General features: G+C 45.9%; 1 protein-coding gene across 4 annotated transcripts in view; it reads right to left on the bottom strand.

The window, feature by feature from the left end:
• GLI1 (GLI family zinc finger 1) overlaps window positions 1-15,169 on the bottom strand; it is a 109,613-nt gene that overhangs the window by 9,242 nt on the left and 85,202 nt on the right. For 2 of the 4 annotated variants that reach the window (XM_028721294.2, XM_077923773.1), the window contains exons 2-9: window positions 8,146-8,340; window positions 7,545-7,643; window positions 7,223-7,315; window positions 6,316-6,511; window positions 5,120-5,285; window positions 4,670-4,777; window positions 2,801-2,941; window positions 768-917 (exon numbers count right to left, since the gene is read on the bottom strand). In XM_028721294.2, coding sequence (XP_028577127.2) covers window positions 768-917; window positions 2,801-2,941; window positions 4,670-4,777; window positions 5,120-5,285; window positions 6,316-6,511; window positions 7,223-7,315; window positions 7,545-7,643; window positions 8,146-8,242 — 1,050 coding nt within the window. In that variant the 5' untranslated portion in view covers window positions 8,243-8,340. The remainder of the gene's footprint in view (window positions 1-767; window positions 918-2,800; window positions 2,942-4,669; window positions 4,778-5,119; window positions 5,286-6,315; window positions 6,512-7,222; window positions 7,316-7,544; window positions 7,644-8,145; window positions 8,341-15,169) is intronic. The other 2 variants (XM_028721296.2, XM_028721295.2) reach the window with 2 other exon arrangements.

Below are 15,169 nucleotides of genomic sequence, written 5' to 3'. Positions count from 1 at the left end.
ACGTGGCAGGAGGAGTCTGTGAGGCCCACCACAGCCACAGGGAGGCCTGGTAAGGCCTGGTGGGTCCCCTTCGCAGCTGTGGGTAGGCATGGCGAGGCCCACCACAGGACGCAGAATATTGAGGGGGCCCGGCTGCCTCCTTGAAAATTTGAGGCACCCCTGCTGAGGGGTAGGGATGTCAAATAATTCCATCAGAAATTGAAACTAGTGCAATCTGCAAGTTTGCCCAAGATCAGGAATGGAAATCACACAAGTGAATAAAAGCAGTATTCACTATTGTAGTTTTTTAGTCCGCACAAGTTATGCAAATCAGCAGTTTTCCATTTTTTTCAGACCCAGAACCCACTTTTAACCCAAACATGCATTAGGGGACTCATTTCGTAATCTTTTACAATATATTTGCATGGTGGTAGTGCTCCTGTTGTGATGCACCTTGGATCAGACCACAACTCACTGGTGGGTCCTGACTCCTGACCCACCTGTTGAAGACCAGTGATGTAACTAATTGCATTATTTTCTGCATTGTTTTTGACGTTTCCATTCCACTGAAATGCATTGAAATTAATTACATTTGTTCTGGACATAGTAGAGAATGAAACAACACAGATGTTAGCAGAAGCTGAATAGTAGCAATACAAAAACAGTACTCATTGTGAAGAAGACAAGGCGGGAGACAGTCATAGTGCGAACCTCATCAAACTCCGTCTCTCCTCAGATCTTCCACCCAGGACAGAAACCAGCTGGCTCTTTGAGCCCACCCTACTTACTGTGCACTTGTGGGGCTTCTCTCCTGTGTGGCGCCTCATGTGAACAACCAGCATGTACTGAGCTTTGAAGGGTCGTTGTTCCCGAGAGCACTCCCGCCAGTGGCACACAAACTCCTTCTTCTCCCCGTGGATGTGCTCATTGTTGATATGCTGCAACGACAGGGGAGCAATGCAGCCGAGGTAAAAAGTCAGTGGAAGTCAGTGGCAAACACAATTCACCACCAGCATTTATGGTTTAGCTTCTGATCCTGCCTAATCACTGCAAAGCATTACAGAGTGGAAGCAGGGATTGTTCCAGACGAAGCTTCCAGAGAGGTGCCATTGAGGCTCCCAGCCTCCCAGCGTGTCTGCGCTTCAGCTGGAGAGAAAGATGAAAAAGTGAATGGCAACCGTGAGCTCCTCTTTCCCCATGAAGCTGAAGAAGGCTCGTTCACAAGGTGACACAGGAAGGAGGAGAGTTATTATTATATTTATATGTTTGTGCTGAGGAGAGCCCCAGAACATGCCTTCATCATACAGGCATACATCCCCCACCCCCAATAAATAAATATTATATGCAAGGGAAAATAGCGTTACAATCCAGAACAGTTAATTCAACAGTTGGTCTGTGAGCATTTAGAAAAGGATGCTGTGATTTCTAAGATCCAGCATGGGTTTCTCAAAAATAAGTCATGCCAGACCAATCTGATTTCTTCTTTTTTTTTTGGGGGGGGGGGGTTGATATCAGTAAGGCTTTTGACAAAGTCTCCCATGATATTCTCATGAGGAAGCTGGTAAAATGTGGGTTGAACTAGGTAACTTAGGTGGATTTGTAGTTGGTTGACTGTCCAAACCCAAAGAGGACTCATGAATGGTTCCTCATCATCCATCTAGGCTGTATCAACAGCCTAGGGTCCAAATAAAGGGAAGCAATAGTGCCACTCTATTCTGCCTTGGTCAGACCACACCTGGAATACTGTGTCCAATTCTGGGCACCACAATTTAAGAAGGATGTTGACAAGCTGGAACATGTGCAGATGATCAAGGGTCTAGAAGCCAAGCCTTATGAGGAATGGTTGAAGGAGCTGGGTATGTTTAGCCTGGAAAAGAAGAGACTGAGAAGGTTGTCACATGGAAGATGGAGCAAGCTTCTTTTCTCCTGTTCTGGAGGGCAGGTCTCGTACCAATGGATTCAAATGACAAGAAAGGAAATTCTGACTAAACATCATGAAAAACGTTCTGACAGTAAGAGCTGTTCGACCGTGGAATGGTCTGCCTCAGGAGGTTTTCAAGCAGAGGTTGGAGGACCAGCTCTCATGGATGCTTTAGCTGGGTTCCTGCATTGGGAGGGGGTTGGACTAGATAATCCTTGGCATCCCTTCCAACAAAAATAAAATGGAAAGGAATCTTGTTGAAGCTTACTCAGGAGTAAATTTACATGTCAAAACTCCTTGAAAGGGTTTGCACAGAACCAAGAGGAGGGGCGGGTGACAAAAAGCCTCAAAGAAAAGGACAAAAAAATTTTTTTGAAAGGAAACCAGAGGGTCTTGGCTGATCTTATGGTCTTGTAATGCAGTCTTGTAATGATCCTGTGACCAAACAAATCCAATTAAAAACCTGACCTCAGATAGACAATTGCTGCACATGGAAGTTCTACTTTTGACAAAAAATTTGCTTTTACAGGAAGGGATGCTCACTTTCCCTTTGGTCATACAGTCATAATACTTCTTAGGATTCCTTTCAATTCAAATAATCTATTGCCTATTTTTATATCCTTTACGAATAAACGTGTTGAGGTGTGTGTGTGTGTGTTTATATGTATGTGCATGTGTGTATGCAAACACACATCTGAGGGGATCCGAGGTGCCAAACTGGGTTTTTGACTCAGGTGACAGAAAGCCTAGTTTCGGCCCTGCCAGCATGTATCTGATGCAGCTAATCAGGGCAGGGGGTTGGACTGCGTAAGTCAGCCCTTCCAGTTCCCACCAAGTTCTAAGATGCCTCCCGTCCTGTCCACCCCCCCCAAGTCCTGCCCACAGGCCCACATCACTCACGTGCACCAGCTGCTCCTGGGTGTCAAATTCCTTGGAACACCCTTCCCAGTGGCAGTTGGTCTCATACACTGCCTCAGCCTCTACTTTCCCATCTTCCTTCTCCAATTCATCCCGGGGATCAAGCATGCCTAGTAAGGGATCCTGGGATGGAGGTAAGAAATGGAGCATGTTCAGAAAACCTTGGGAACAATTCAGAGCAATGACCTAGTCTGCTCCCCCCCCCCAATCCAATGCGAGAGGGGCAAAATCTGTCCATGATGCTCCACCCAGCGCATAGGCATAGCGAGGATTTTTGTGGGGGGGCAGGCCTTTTGTTAGGGGGGAGGGCTTTGGCAGAATCTCAGCTATGAATGTTTATTGATTTTTCTTGATTGGAGGAGCAGCTGCCCATCCCTGCCACCCCCGGCTGCGCCCATGGCCTCATGGCCTGATGAAGTCAAGGGTTTTGCTGATGTCTGTGAATCTCTTTTGTGCCTTCTGATGGGTCACAGGGCTGAGGCGCCATAAGTTGATGGCAGAGCAGGTGCAGAAGGTCTGTATCATCTTTGACCAACAGAGTTGGGAAAGGAAGGACCTCTACCTGAGACCCCAGTGGACTAGAGATGGACCAATGATCTGACTTGTTTAAGGCAATTTTGTACATTTAATTCACAAAAAATTCTTTTCGTAGGTTGTAACTGTATCACATGGGTGACTGATGGTGTGGAAACATGATATGGGGTGGTTTAGAAGGAGGAGGAGGTATATTTGTATGGGCAGATTTCCACCATAGTGGAGCTTAGAATTCTTTCTTTTTTCTGCCATGCTTTTAAATAAATTACTTGTATCTTGTATCTGTTTATAACATGCTCTTTCAAAGGTTAAGGGTGGATTCCAACATGCTATTTAAAACAACATAAAACATAATAGGAGAGTTTGGACTTTAATAAGCTGAAATATGAACAAGCCTTTAGGCTGAGTTTGCAACCCCTCTGCCTTCATGGTGGAGAGGAAAACAAGCCAGGAAGTCTGCTGTTAATTACACTTGCTTGTTTCATCTGAACCAAGAAACTATGGTTAGCAGCTTTGGAACAAGTCAGGATATTAAGTCAACTTCAAATATCCTGGTTCATTCTGAAGCTGTTAACCATAGCTCCCCAGCCTGAACACAACTTGCAACTATAACTTCCCTGTTTGTTTGCTCACTCACACAAAGGGAAGAGCAAAGGAACCGTGTGTTCAGCCAAAGAGCTTGTTCATACCTTGGCTTATTAAGCCAAGATAGATCATCTCAATGTTGCCAGTAAGTTAAAATACCCTGCCACCAATGCCTCGGCTGCAACCATCAGATATGCCTGCCCAAACCAAAAAGATCTGATGCGTCTCTGGAAACCAGCTTCTGCTAGGGCTCTCTCTGGTGAGCAACTCATGTAATGGCATCTGGTCAAAATGGAGCAGATATTGGGTTGTACCCAAAGTAGAACTGAGTAACACATTCCATCAGCACAATAACTTCTGCTGCTTGCTCACTAGGACTTTCCCCTCCCCCCCCCCTCCATGCCCCCTAAAGGTTGCCCCACACAATCCCACTGCACATGCAGTTTGGTTTGTGGACAGACTGGCAACGAGTGAGAGACAAAGGTGTCATGAACCAGGCCTAGAGTGGGGTTGATCTATCCAGCTGTGAGACTGAAATGTTGGGAGGAAAAACAAGCGAAACACCATGGTTTTTATGTGTAACACTGATGGTGAGAACATCTCCCTCTCTCTCCTCCACGCCCCCACCGCCCCTCTAGCTGCAAATGAGCCAGTCCTGGACACTTGACTCTGGATTTGGAGAGAGGGCAGGCTTGGTGTCTGTGTGAGCACATTGGTGTGGCCCGATGTTACCTGAGTCCCTGTCGAGGCTGGGCTGGAAATGTCACCCTCCGAGCACTCCTCCATGCACTTGGTGCTCAGGGCATCCAGAGGGCTGCCCAGGCTGGGCTCTGACTTCAGCTGTGGGAAAGAGACGGCGAGAGCTCCAGGTGATGGTGCCCTCTCCCAGTGCAGCCCCAGACCCGAAGGAGGCCCCTTCTCCCTGTTTCTCCCTCTGTCCCTCCCATCTTGCTTTCCCAAACGAATGCGAGAGATTAATCTAAGAGCCTACCAAGAGTGCTAAGGCACCCCTGGGTTGTTAACCTTTATTTCTGAGGGTTTTTTTGCAGGGGTGGGGGTGGGCAGGCTACGGGACTTGGTAAGCAATGGGTATGGCGGTGTCATGTTGGGGGCTTTTGGTATTCACCTGCTTGAGCGTGACACATTGAGAGGGGCAGGCGGGTGAACCTGATACCCACTTACCTGGCAGTGTTTCAGCATCCCACGGGGTGGTGGCATATGGTGCATCATCCCTGGCCGGCCAGGCATGTGTTCATGAGATCCACAGGGAGCCATAGGTGGGTTGTGGCCAAATGACATCCCTTGAGCTTTCTGGTGGCCCATGGGGCTCTGGAACCCAAGGGAAGGGCTGCCAAGGGTGACAGAAGAAAGCACAAGCTGTTTGCATGCAGAACACCTGCATAATGCACCATTTGCACAATGAGCGTTTGCATAATGGCAGTGCTGTGCATGTGTAACATGATGCAAGAGAAGTGCATAATGCGTTACTGAGCCCAAATTCAGTTTTTTTAAAAATAAAAAGGGCAAGGAAAGTTTCTAGCCCTTATGCTTGAAAGGGCATGGGCAATGCCATCCAGCTGTGAAACATGGAGCTGAAGAAACTTCTGCTTGGGGGGCACTATTAGTGCAGAATGAGAACTAACATAAGCAGTAATATTTTTTTTAATCTCCGGCACGACCATAGAACTATTTTCATTTTGTTCAGAGTGCATTTGTACATCATCCCCTTACTTGGCTTACCTTAATTTAACAGAACTACCCTATCTATAATTGGGCTTTCTTGGGCAGCTAAGGAGTACGGAATTGAGGAGATGTAGTCAAGTTGGGTGTGAGGATTCCCCACTCCTTATTGCAGTGCTCCTCACACACCAAAGGCTCTGGCTTTGGAGGCAGACATTGGTGTGCTTCCCCAAAGAGTAAACCATATATGCTTCTGCTTCCAAATGGCTAGAGTGGGAAGAAGGGGCAGTGGAAGCTCATTTGTGCCAGTTTGGGGAAAACTGAGAACTTGGGGTGTTGGGAGGACTGAGTGACAGGCAGGTCTGCATGTCCACGGTAGGTCAAGCACATTTTTAAAAACATGTTTGACTTTTTAAAATATGAGGTTTCTAATGTGTGCTGCAAAGACAGCGTATTTGCTCAGGAGCCACAACTGGCTGACGTATTTGGGTGTGTATGAGAGTTTCCCATACATTTTGCATACAAGTGAAGAAGGCTCTTTGTCAGAGGTCTAGCACTGAGTTTAAGTTTATAAGAGGAACAGGCTTTTATGGTGCCCAGGACAGTTCCTCAGATTTCCGAATATGTCCCTGGTCCTAAAAAAAGTTGGGGCTCCGCAATACACACAAACCTGACCTATCCTGGAAGGGAACACCTACCTGCTGGTGCCAATGGAGAGGTGCCCATAGGAGCCACCAGCTGAAGCGCAGCGGGAGTTTATGTAAGCCACCAAGGAATTGGGAGAGGTGCGGATGACAGTCTGCAGGTCAATGCTGGCATCTGAGAGAGGAGAGATGGACAGCGCTCGCTTCTTGGTCAACTTGGCTGTGCTTCGGGGCGTAGAAAAGCGAGTACCTGGGTGGGAAACAGGAAGAACACAGGGAGCTGCCTTATCCTTAGTCAGACTTTACATCTGGGTCAGTATATTGCCAACACTGGCTGGCAGCTGCTCTCCAAGTTTTCAGACCGGGTTCCCTGCCTCCAAGGCTATCTAGAGTTTATTTATTTCTTTAAAGCATTGGGGTGCTCTAAATGAATGTTGGCAGGTCACCAAGCTGTCTGTGCATCTTCTCCCCTCCCACACATTCTCCAACGCATTTTATCATATGAGGTTGCCTGGCCCTCTAAGACAGGGAGGGGGAACCCATGGCCCTCCGGGTGTTGCTGAACTACATCTCCCATCATCCCTGCCCACTGACCATGCTTGCTGGGGTTGGTGGGGGAGGGGGCCAGGTTGGCTATCCCTGCTCTAAGAGCATCAAAAGACAACTTGATGAAGGGTTCTTCTGTTTCTGTTTCTTGTGTAAGCGCATTACTTCCTGCAAAGAATCCCAGGAACCGTAGTTTATCCTTCACACAGATACAGTTCTCAGCAGCCAAGAATCCTTTGTGGGAAGTCATGTGCTTTAAATGGACAGTGCATTTGCAGCCTTGGAGTGGAAAGGTAAACTAGCTGACATAGCAAGACTGAGGAACAAAAGCAGGAGGCTCTAGTGTCAGTAGTGTGTCCCCACTGGGGGTGTGGGCCCAGAGAGGTGCCCTATATTGTTGACCACTGATGCTGACCTTGTCCAGGACAGCCTCTAGTAATTACAGGCATGTTCCAAAGTGGAGATGTATGTGCTGGGGCTTGCATGGAAGTTGTCACCACGACGGGTCCTACAGCAAAAGAGACAAGCCACTTTGAAAACTGCACAAGAGCTTGCCTTTTCAGCAAGAGTAGCAGCTATGGCAAAACTATCAAAGAAAACTCCAGCTGCATGCAGAATTTCTGCCTGTGCTTACTTATCTGTGCTCTCAAGTCTGTAGGCTGCAGTGTGTCCCCTTCTACCTTGCCCCCCCCTCATTACTTCTCATGAATTTGCCACCGCCTGTCCTTGAAACTCACCATCAGTATGAGAAGGATGTTCACTTCCAGGTGGCATCCCATAGGTGTGATGATTCCCCATGGAGTTGGCTTGGTGGTAGTATGGCAAGTCATTGATTCCTGGAAAGGAACAGAGTGAGCCATTAATGGAAGCAGGGGATGTTTTGGTCCACCCTGGGATTCCTTGGAATGTCATCAGGGGCTCCTCAATGAGGAGACCAGTACTGGCAGACAACCGAATCCTGAACAAGGCTCCTGATAATATTCCCTTCCAACATCTACCTCCAGGGGTGGGATGAGTGTGTTCTGAGACACAAGGGCATTGTCTCAGGTGCACAGAGGAAAACGAGGACCTGCAGAGCTTGCTGGTCCTCTGCCCAAACTGAATGTGCACATGCATTCCTAGAAAACCTTCTCTACAAATCCTCTGCAGCATTAAAGGGTTCCATGCAATAGCTCCTCAGCAGACATAGCAACATGGAAAAGGTTCCAGGAAGCTGGGTGGGTTGGAAAACCCTCTTGGAAAAGAACAGAAGGAGAGGCAAACAGATGGCTCAGGTGGAGCGTTGAGCAAGAGCTGCTCTTGGCCCATGCTGCCCCTGGCTGTTGCTGTGAGACTGACCTTCCACCATGGTGCTGGGTTGGCCTTGCCCATGGAGGGGGCGAAGGTAGCAGTGTTCCACGTAGTTATTAACTGGTGCGTTCATCGGGTTGAACATGGTTTGTCGGAGGCTGGATGCAGTCAGGGACACATCTGCTTTTTGGGTGGGTTACAGTGGGCCAGGAAGTGGCAGTGCTCCTGCTATGGGATCCAGATCTGCAAGAGACAGAGTGTAGTCATGTGAGAAGACAAGAGAGACCAGCACCCAAGATCCCACAGTCACTGGTCTGGTGGCTCTAGAAGTGGTCCTGTCTTGTTGCGCAGTTCAGCCAAGGACCCTAGTTTTCATCACTGACAGAGAGGGGTCACATGTCAGTGGCAGAGCACATACTTGGCATGTAGAAAGTTCTAGGCTGAATTCTTGGCATCTCCAGGCAGGGCTGGAAAATACCTTTCTCTCCCCCCACCCACTCGAAACTCTGAAGAGCCACTATCTGTCACCTGATCATATTGAGCAGGACAGACCAAGAGTCTGGTTTGGTGCAGGGCAGCTTCCTACGATAACACAGGTTTAATGTACACCTTCCACGATTCGCTCCAGTAATAGTATTGTATGCCCTTAAACAGCTACGGAGGGCTCCTCCAAACAGCCAATTTATTATTTTTCTTGATTTGGCTTGCACAAAGTTTACATGGGGGTGAGATTATATCCAGTCTTTATTGAGTATTTGTTCTGATTTGTTTGCTCGTAGCTTACACAAGAATAAACATTCATCCCGCATTCATCCCGGTTTGCTTTTTTTATACACCTACCATTCATTCAATCAATCCACACCTTTCAGTGTCGCTTACCCAAACTGCAAAAAGTCTTGTTTCTTTTTTAAAAGTGGATTCATTGCATCAGAGCGACAAAACACAGTAATCCACTTTAACTGAAAAAAACCTAAAATTCTCAGGATGCACCTGAATCCCTCCCACAAAATGCCGACAAATCTGGAGAGAGACAGAGGCAGTGACCCCCCCCCCCCCCCGGGTGTCTGATGAAAGGAGGAAAAGAGTTTTCTAGTAAAGCAGAGTGGAGGGGAGAATCAAAGGCTCATGATTAAATAGATACAAGATACAACTCCTCCCTCTCTGGGGAAATGAATGAAAATGCCTTTTAAGGGCATTTGCCATAATTATTTCCTCTTTTACACCTCATCTTAACTGCACAGGACAATGAGTCCCACTTTCCTTTTTAAGAAAAAATATTTGTTCTTTTGACATACACATAAGCTTGCGTAAATGTTTGTGCACATTAGATACTCAACCCTTTACTATGATTTCTATTCTTGGGAATCATTTATTGAACTCAGTAGGACCTGTTACAGAGAAAACACGCCTGAGATTGCACTTCCACTGTGTATGGCCATTGAGTTGTCAATGGATACAGAAGGATCCATATCCTCTCCCTGCTGCCCCTCCAAGCCCACTTTAAATAGGATCCCTATAAAGTTGTACCTTGGTTTTCAAACAGCTTTGTTCTCGAACGTTTTGGCTCCCAAATGCCACAAATCCGGGAATGACTGTTCTGGTTTGCGAACTATTTTTGGAAGCCGAACAACTGACGGGGCTTCCATGGTTTCCTATTGACTGCAGGAACTTCCTGCAGCCAATCAGAAGCCACGCTTTGGTCTCCGAACGTTTTGGAAGTCGAACAGATTCCGTTCAACTTCCAAGGTATTACTGTACAAAGGATCCAACTCCAAACCCCAAATATGACTTCAGGGTTGTGGGAAGACAGGATTTGCTACCACTTAAGTCACACACTGGCCCACGATCATGTATGAGTCACCAAGACCCAATTCCAACCTTTGATCAGGAGCATGATTATAGATCAGAAAGATGTCTACATCAGAAATGCATCTGCTATGGGAGAAAAGCCAAGAATTAAACATAAAATTATGATAGATATAAAAGAAAGAGGAGGCTTTGCTCTGCCAGACTTGCAAATGTATTATGAGGCAGCTTGTTTGTGCTAGTTAAAAGACTGGATTGCATTGGACAATGCAGACATCCTAGATTTAGAGGGCCGTGATTTAAATTCAGCTGGCATGCATGTCTTTGGGAAGGCGAAAATCTGTAAGCGTTTGATGAACCTTATTCTTAGGAAGAATCTGTATAGAGTGCTGGAAAATCTGCTGGAAAGAAAAACACCTTTATGGTTATCTCCCATCGAAGCAATTACAATTAAGAGAGTTAATATGGATAGACTTACAGGGAACTGCTGGATTTTATGGGGGGGGGGGAGAGACTCAAACATTTTAGACAAAAGTTGATCTTTGTTTTGCAAGAGTTCTTTTTCAGATTGTAATCTTTGGTCCAAAAATCCATTCTTTCTATCTAATTTAAACATATCATGTAACTGATGCTATTGCAACCAATCCGTAACTTGGCTCCTTAGGTTTTCCATTGGTTTCAGTTTGAGTCTCCCCCCCCCCGCCCCCCGCCCATAAAATCCAGCAGTTCCCTGTAAGTCTATCCATATTAACTCTCTTAATTATAATTGCTTTGATGGGAGATAACCATAAACTTTTGTCTAAAATGTATAATCTCTTATTAGAATGGGAAACAAAAGAGGAGCTTGTTAAAGCTTTGATGACACACTGGGCAATAGATAAAGGACACAATATAGATCTTAACCTCTGGGAAAAACTCTGGAAAAGTGACCTGAAATTTACAGCATGCTATTCATTGAAAGAGAAGTATTTAAAAATGATTCATAGATGGTACTTAACTCCAAGTAGGTTGGCTAAGATTTATAAGACAGAATCACATAAGTGTTGGAAGTGTAAAGAAGTGGAGGGAACGTTCTTCCACATGTGGTGGACATGTAAAAAGGTAAAAGGGTATTGGGAAATGATTTATAATGAATTGAAAAAAAATGTTCAAAATTACTCCCCCCCCAAATCCCCCCCCCCGAGTCCTTTTTGCTGGGGATAACCCAGACTGAAATTCCCAGATGCCAGAAAAGGTTATTTATGCATGCAACAACTGTGGCCCATGTTTTGTTAGCCCACAAATGGAAAGTGAGCGAAGATTGGCAACTTAAGTTTACAAAATATGCACAACTTGCAGATTTAACATATAGAATAGGAGAGCAGGAAGAACATATGTTTAAAGAAGATTGATAAAACATTTATTGAATATATGGAAAATAACTGCACAGCTAAAAACACAGGCAGCATTAAGATAAATTCAACAGAGTAAATCATTTTTGATGGATGTAAAAGTGGAAAATTGATTTGAATTGTTATAGTAAAATATGCAGGGATTTATGATATGTAAAATGAACCATGGAAAGAAGAAGGGAAGTGACTGGATATTTTAAAATTTGTAAAATGTTTATTTGAAATTGTAAAACAGAAAATTTAATAAAAATTATTATACAGTATATATACATAAAAAGAAACACCTCTGCTAAAATTAAAGAGGATATTTAGGTGGCCCTAGAGTCCTCTAAAATTGTTTTGGATTGATAATGCTGTTTCACCACTAAGCTGAAGGGGATGTGAACAGTGGGGTTCTTTTTGCACATGTGGTAGGAATGCAGTTCAAAGATTTTGGGAAATTGTATTTGAGCAAATATCTGACATTACAGGACAACTCATCCCCCCTAACCCTGCTTTCACCTTTCCATCTATTGCAGATCACCTGGAGATATCAGTCAAACACAAGGAATATGCTGTGTTTGTTTCTCTCTCCCATATTTTTGCCATCACCTCTCCATGGAAAGACCACCCACAGCTTTCCATTGGGATGCTATCTCCATTTATTACTTTCACCAAAAGAACATCACTCACTTTCCCTCCACCCACCTACTCAGATTTCCTTATAGCAAGGTTCAATAGGTAAATGGACACAGAACATCAGCCTTAGGTTCTCCTTCTTATTCTGTTGCAGACCAAGTAAGTGCTGTGTGCTTGAATTTTAACTGCATTACTCCAGAGTCATTTGTACTTGTGTTATTGTTTTCTGCTATATACTAAGCTTGGATCCTAGAACAATAGGCAAGTAGGATCCTAGAATGCAACAAATGATTGGCTTGTAGGAGAAGACCAATCAGGTTCCAGGAGGAAGTTAATCAGCCTATTAGGCTGGTAGGATCGTAGAATGCAACAACTGATTAGCCTGCAGGAAAAGACCAATCAGGTTCCAGGAGGGAAGCCAATCAGACGGGACTCATTGTGTTAATAATGTATATAAAAGCCTGAGGTTTGGGGGGCAATTAAATCACTGTTTTACAAGCTGCAATAAAGAGCATGAAATCACTACAGGACTCCGAGTATATTTCATTTTCTCTTTCATTGTATAAACTATAAAATTCAATTTTAAAAGAAAATACTTCCAAGTGGTGGCAGATTTAAGATCCCCTTCCAACCTGGGTACAATGAAATACACAGGAAGTATGCAGGGCCATCAGCCCACAGGAAAGTGTGGCACAAGCTCAGGTCTTCCTCACCACCGCTTGCATTCTGAAGGACTCGTGTTTTACACCACAAGGATTGCTGACTTTCTTATCCCTTTAACAGCAGCCCTCTCCAGGCATAGAGAGAGACAGCTTCACCGACTTTGTGCTTGTGTGTCCCGTTCTGTGCAGGTGGCAACCCTATTCACAGCTGTGTGGATCCACAGGAACTCCCACCCATCTTGAGTGGCAACCAGGTACTACGGCTGGCACAGTAATGCACCCTTCACTTAAGGTGGCGACGTACCCTAACTTTACAGAGGCATCCTTTGCTTTAAGATGCCCTCTATCTGAAGAGTTGTCTGGTCCAATTTCTGTTCAAAAAGCAAGGACCATAGGGAGAGGCGAGCAGGAGGGGCCTCCACGTTGCCCGTCAACATTTAGCAGCACCTGGAAAGCAGCCTGGATGGGCACACAGGTCACTTGGTCATGGTCTGGTCGATTGTACGGTGCTTCTATCAGAATTCTTGATACTGGGAATGCGCCTTCAGTGTGCACTTTTCAGCATTTTTGTTTAGACAAGTCTGCCCAGATATTTAGAAAGCTGGTGCATGATTATTGTTAATTTTTTTCAGTGTTCTAAATTATTGCTGTTAATTTTTTTTTTACTGATAATTGTATTGTTTTGCCTTTTTTTGTAAACTGCTTTGAGGGCTTTTTTGCAACCAAGCAGTGCATTAAATTTTATGAAATAAATAAATAAATAAATCATAGATATTATTTTAAAACTTGCATCTCTTTATATAAAATAACACAGGCAAATATCCTTTCTGGTGATGTATCTTCTTTGTGAGCAATTCACAAGTTGCCACCCAACACTCATGTATGCCTTTGTTTAAAAAAGGGGTTGGTAAACTAAGGCCCGCAGGCCGGATCAGGCCCACCAGGGTTGTAAATCCAGCCCGCGCCATGAAGCTGGAACCCACCGCGAAGCTTAGACTCCTGGCGATGGCGACGGGAGGAGGAGGACGAGTGGCAGTGGCTCTTCCACTCAATCGCCGCGCCTGGTTTCCCTCAGTGGGGTTTGATTGGCAGAGACGTCCCCGCACTGCGCTGAAGTAAACCAGGCACGACGTCTGATTGGCAGACCCACCGCTGCTCGGCCTCTTCCTCCCATTGCAAGGAGGCAAGGCAGTGCCCACCGCCGGCTCTGGCTCCACCTGCCTCGCCACCTCCAGAAGTCTGCTTTCCCTTCCCCGCCAGCTTCCACCTGCGCTGCCAGGAGACCACTAGGAGATGCCACATCTCAGCAAGTAGCCGCACCCTGCCCTGACGTTGGATGCATGGACAGTAAGAGCCCTAGAGACATGCTTACTTGCAAGTAAGCCGCAATCATTTCAAGGCTGCTTGTTCAGTGCCTGAAGAACTACTCAAGCCCACTGAGATGAAATGTGCTACAGAACACACCCCTGGGAAGGTAAGCGCAGCGGCTGGCCCCCTCGCCTATTCTTCCAGCTCCCCACCCTGTGCCCCTTCTCCGGCCTGCCACAAGGTCTGAGGGACAGTGGACCGGCCTGCAACTAAATTTTCTTGCTAACCCCTGGTTTAGGCAGTGGCAGAGCTTCATGCTCTGGCACCAGGGGGCAGAGAACAGGCGGGGGGTACATCCTGGGGGCGTGGCACGCCACCCAGAGGGGAGTGGTGTGCATCCTGGGGGCGGGTCGCCCAGTGCAGACGGGGGGGGGGGGGCAGCCACGATGGAACCCTGCCAGGATTGTGCTGCCGGGGGCAGTGCGCTCCCCCCGCACTCCTCTTCCTCCGCCAGTGGGTTTAGGGGATTGCTTTTGTGGACTGTCATAGTGAATGTTGCATGACATTAAGCCTCCATCCACACTGTGCCATATCATACCACTTTAACAGTCATGGGTCCCCCTCCAAAATCCTGGGAACTGTAGTTTGTTACAGGTGCTGAGAGTTAACACGAGCTGCAATTCCCAGAGTGGTTTAACAATCAATCCATCTTAACAGGGAATTCTGGAAATTGCAGGCTCTATGAGAGGAAAGGAGTTAACAACTATCAGCACCTGTAACAAACTACAGTTCCCAGGATACTTGGAAGAAGCCATGACTGTTTAAAGTACCAAACTCTATCATCACTGCTTTAAATGTTTGCAAACCATTTGCTGTTTCTTAACAGCCAGCAATATATTCTGCATTCCAGTAGAGGGAGCCAACACCATAGCACTTCAAGGTGAAAGATTCATAATGCCATGTGGAATCTTTATTCCTCGCCCCACCTCTGCTCTTTTCAAGGCAAAAAGTGACTTGAAGGGCCATCCTGAGTGGGAAAATGGTGTCTCCTCTCTATTGCTGTTCTAAAGATATCGGGAAGTACCCATAGCTCTATTTCCATTTTTTGAAAGCCCAGCAGATCCTATTATAATATGCAGTTTGGCCCCAATAGTCCAAATTGCATTTAACGTTTGAGAGAAAAATATATGACTTTAATTACATTTTTATCCGAAGGATCTCAGGCTAGCATACATGGCTAACCCCTGTCCATTTTATATTCCCTACAACCCTGTGAGGAAAGTTTTT

Source organism: Podarcis muralis, chromosome 2, assembly GCF_964188315.1.
Source record: "Podarcis muralis chromosome 2, rPodMur119.hap1.1, whole genome shotgun sequence".
NCBI lineage: Eukaryota > Metazoa > Chordata > Lepidosauria > Squamata > Lacertidae > Podarcis > Podarcis muralis.
The sequence above is the reverse complement of the archived record's forward strand: the minus strand, read 5'-3'. Positions and strand labels throughout refer to the sequence as shown.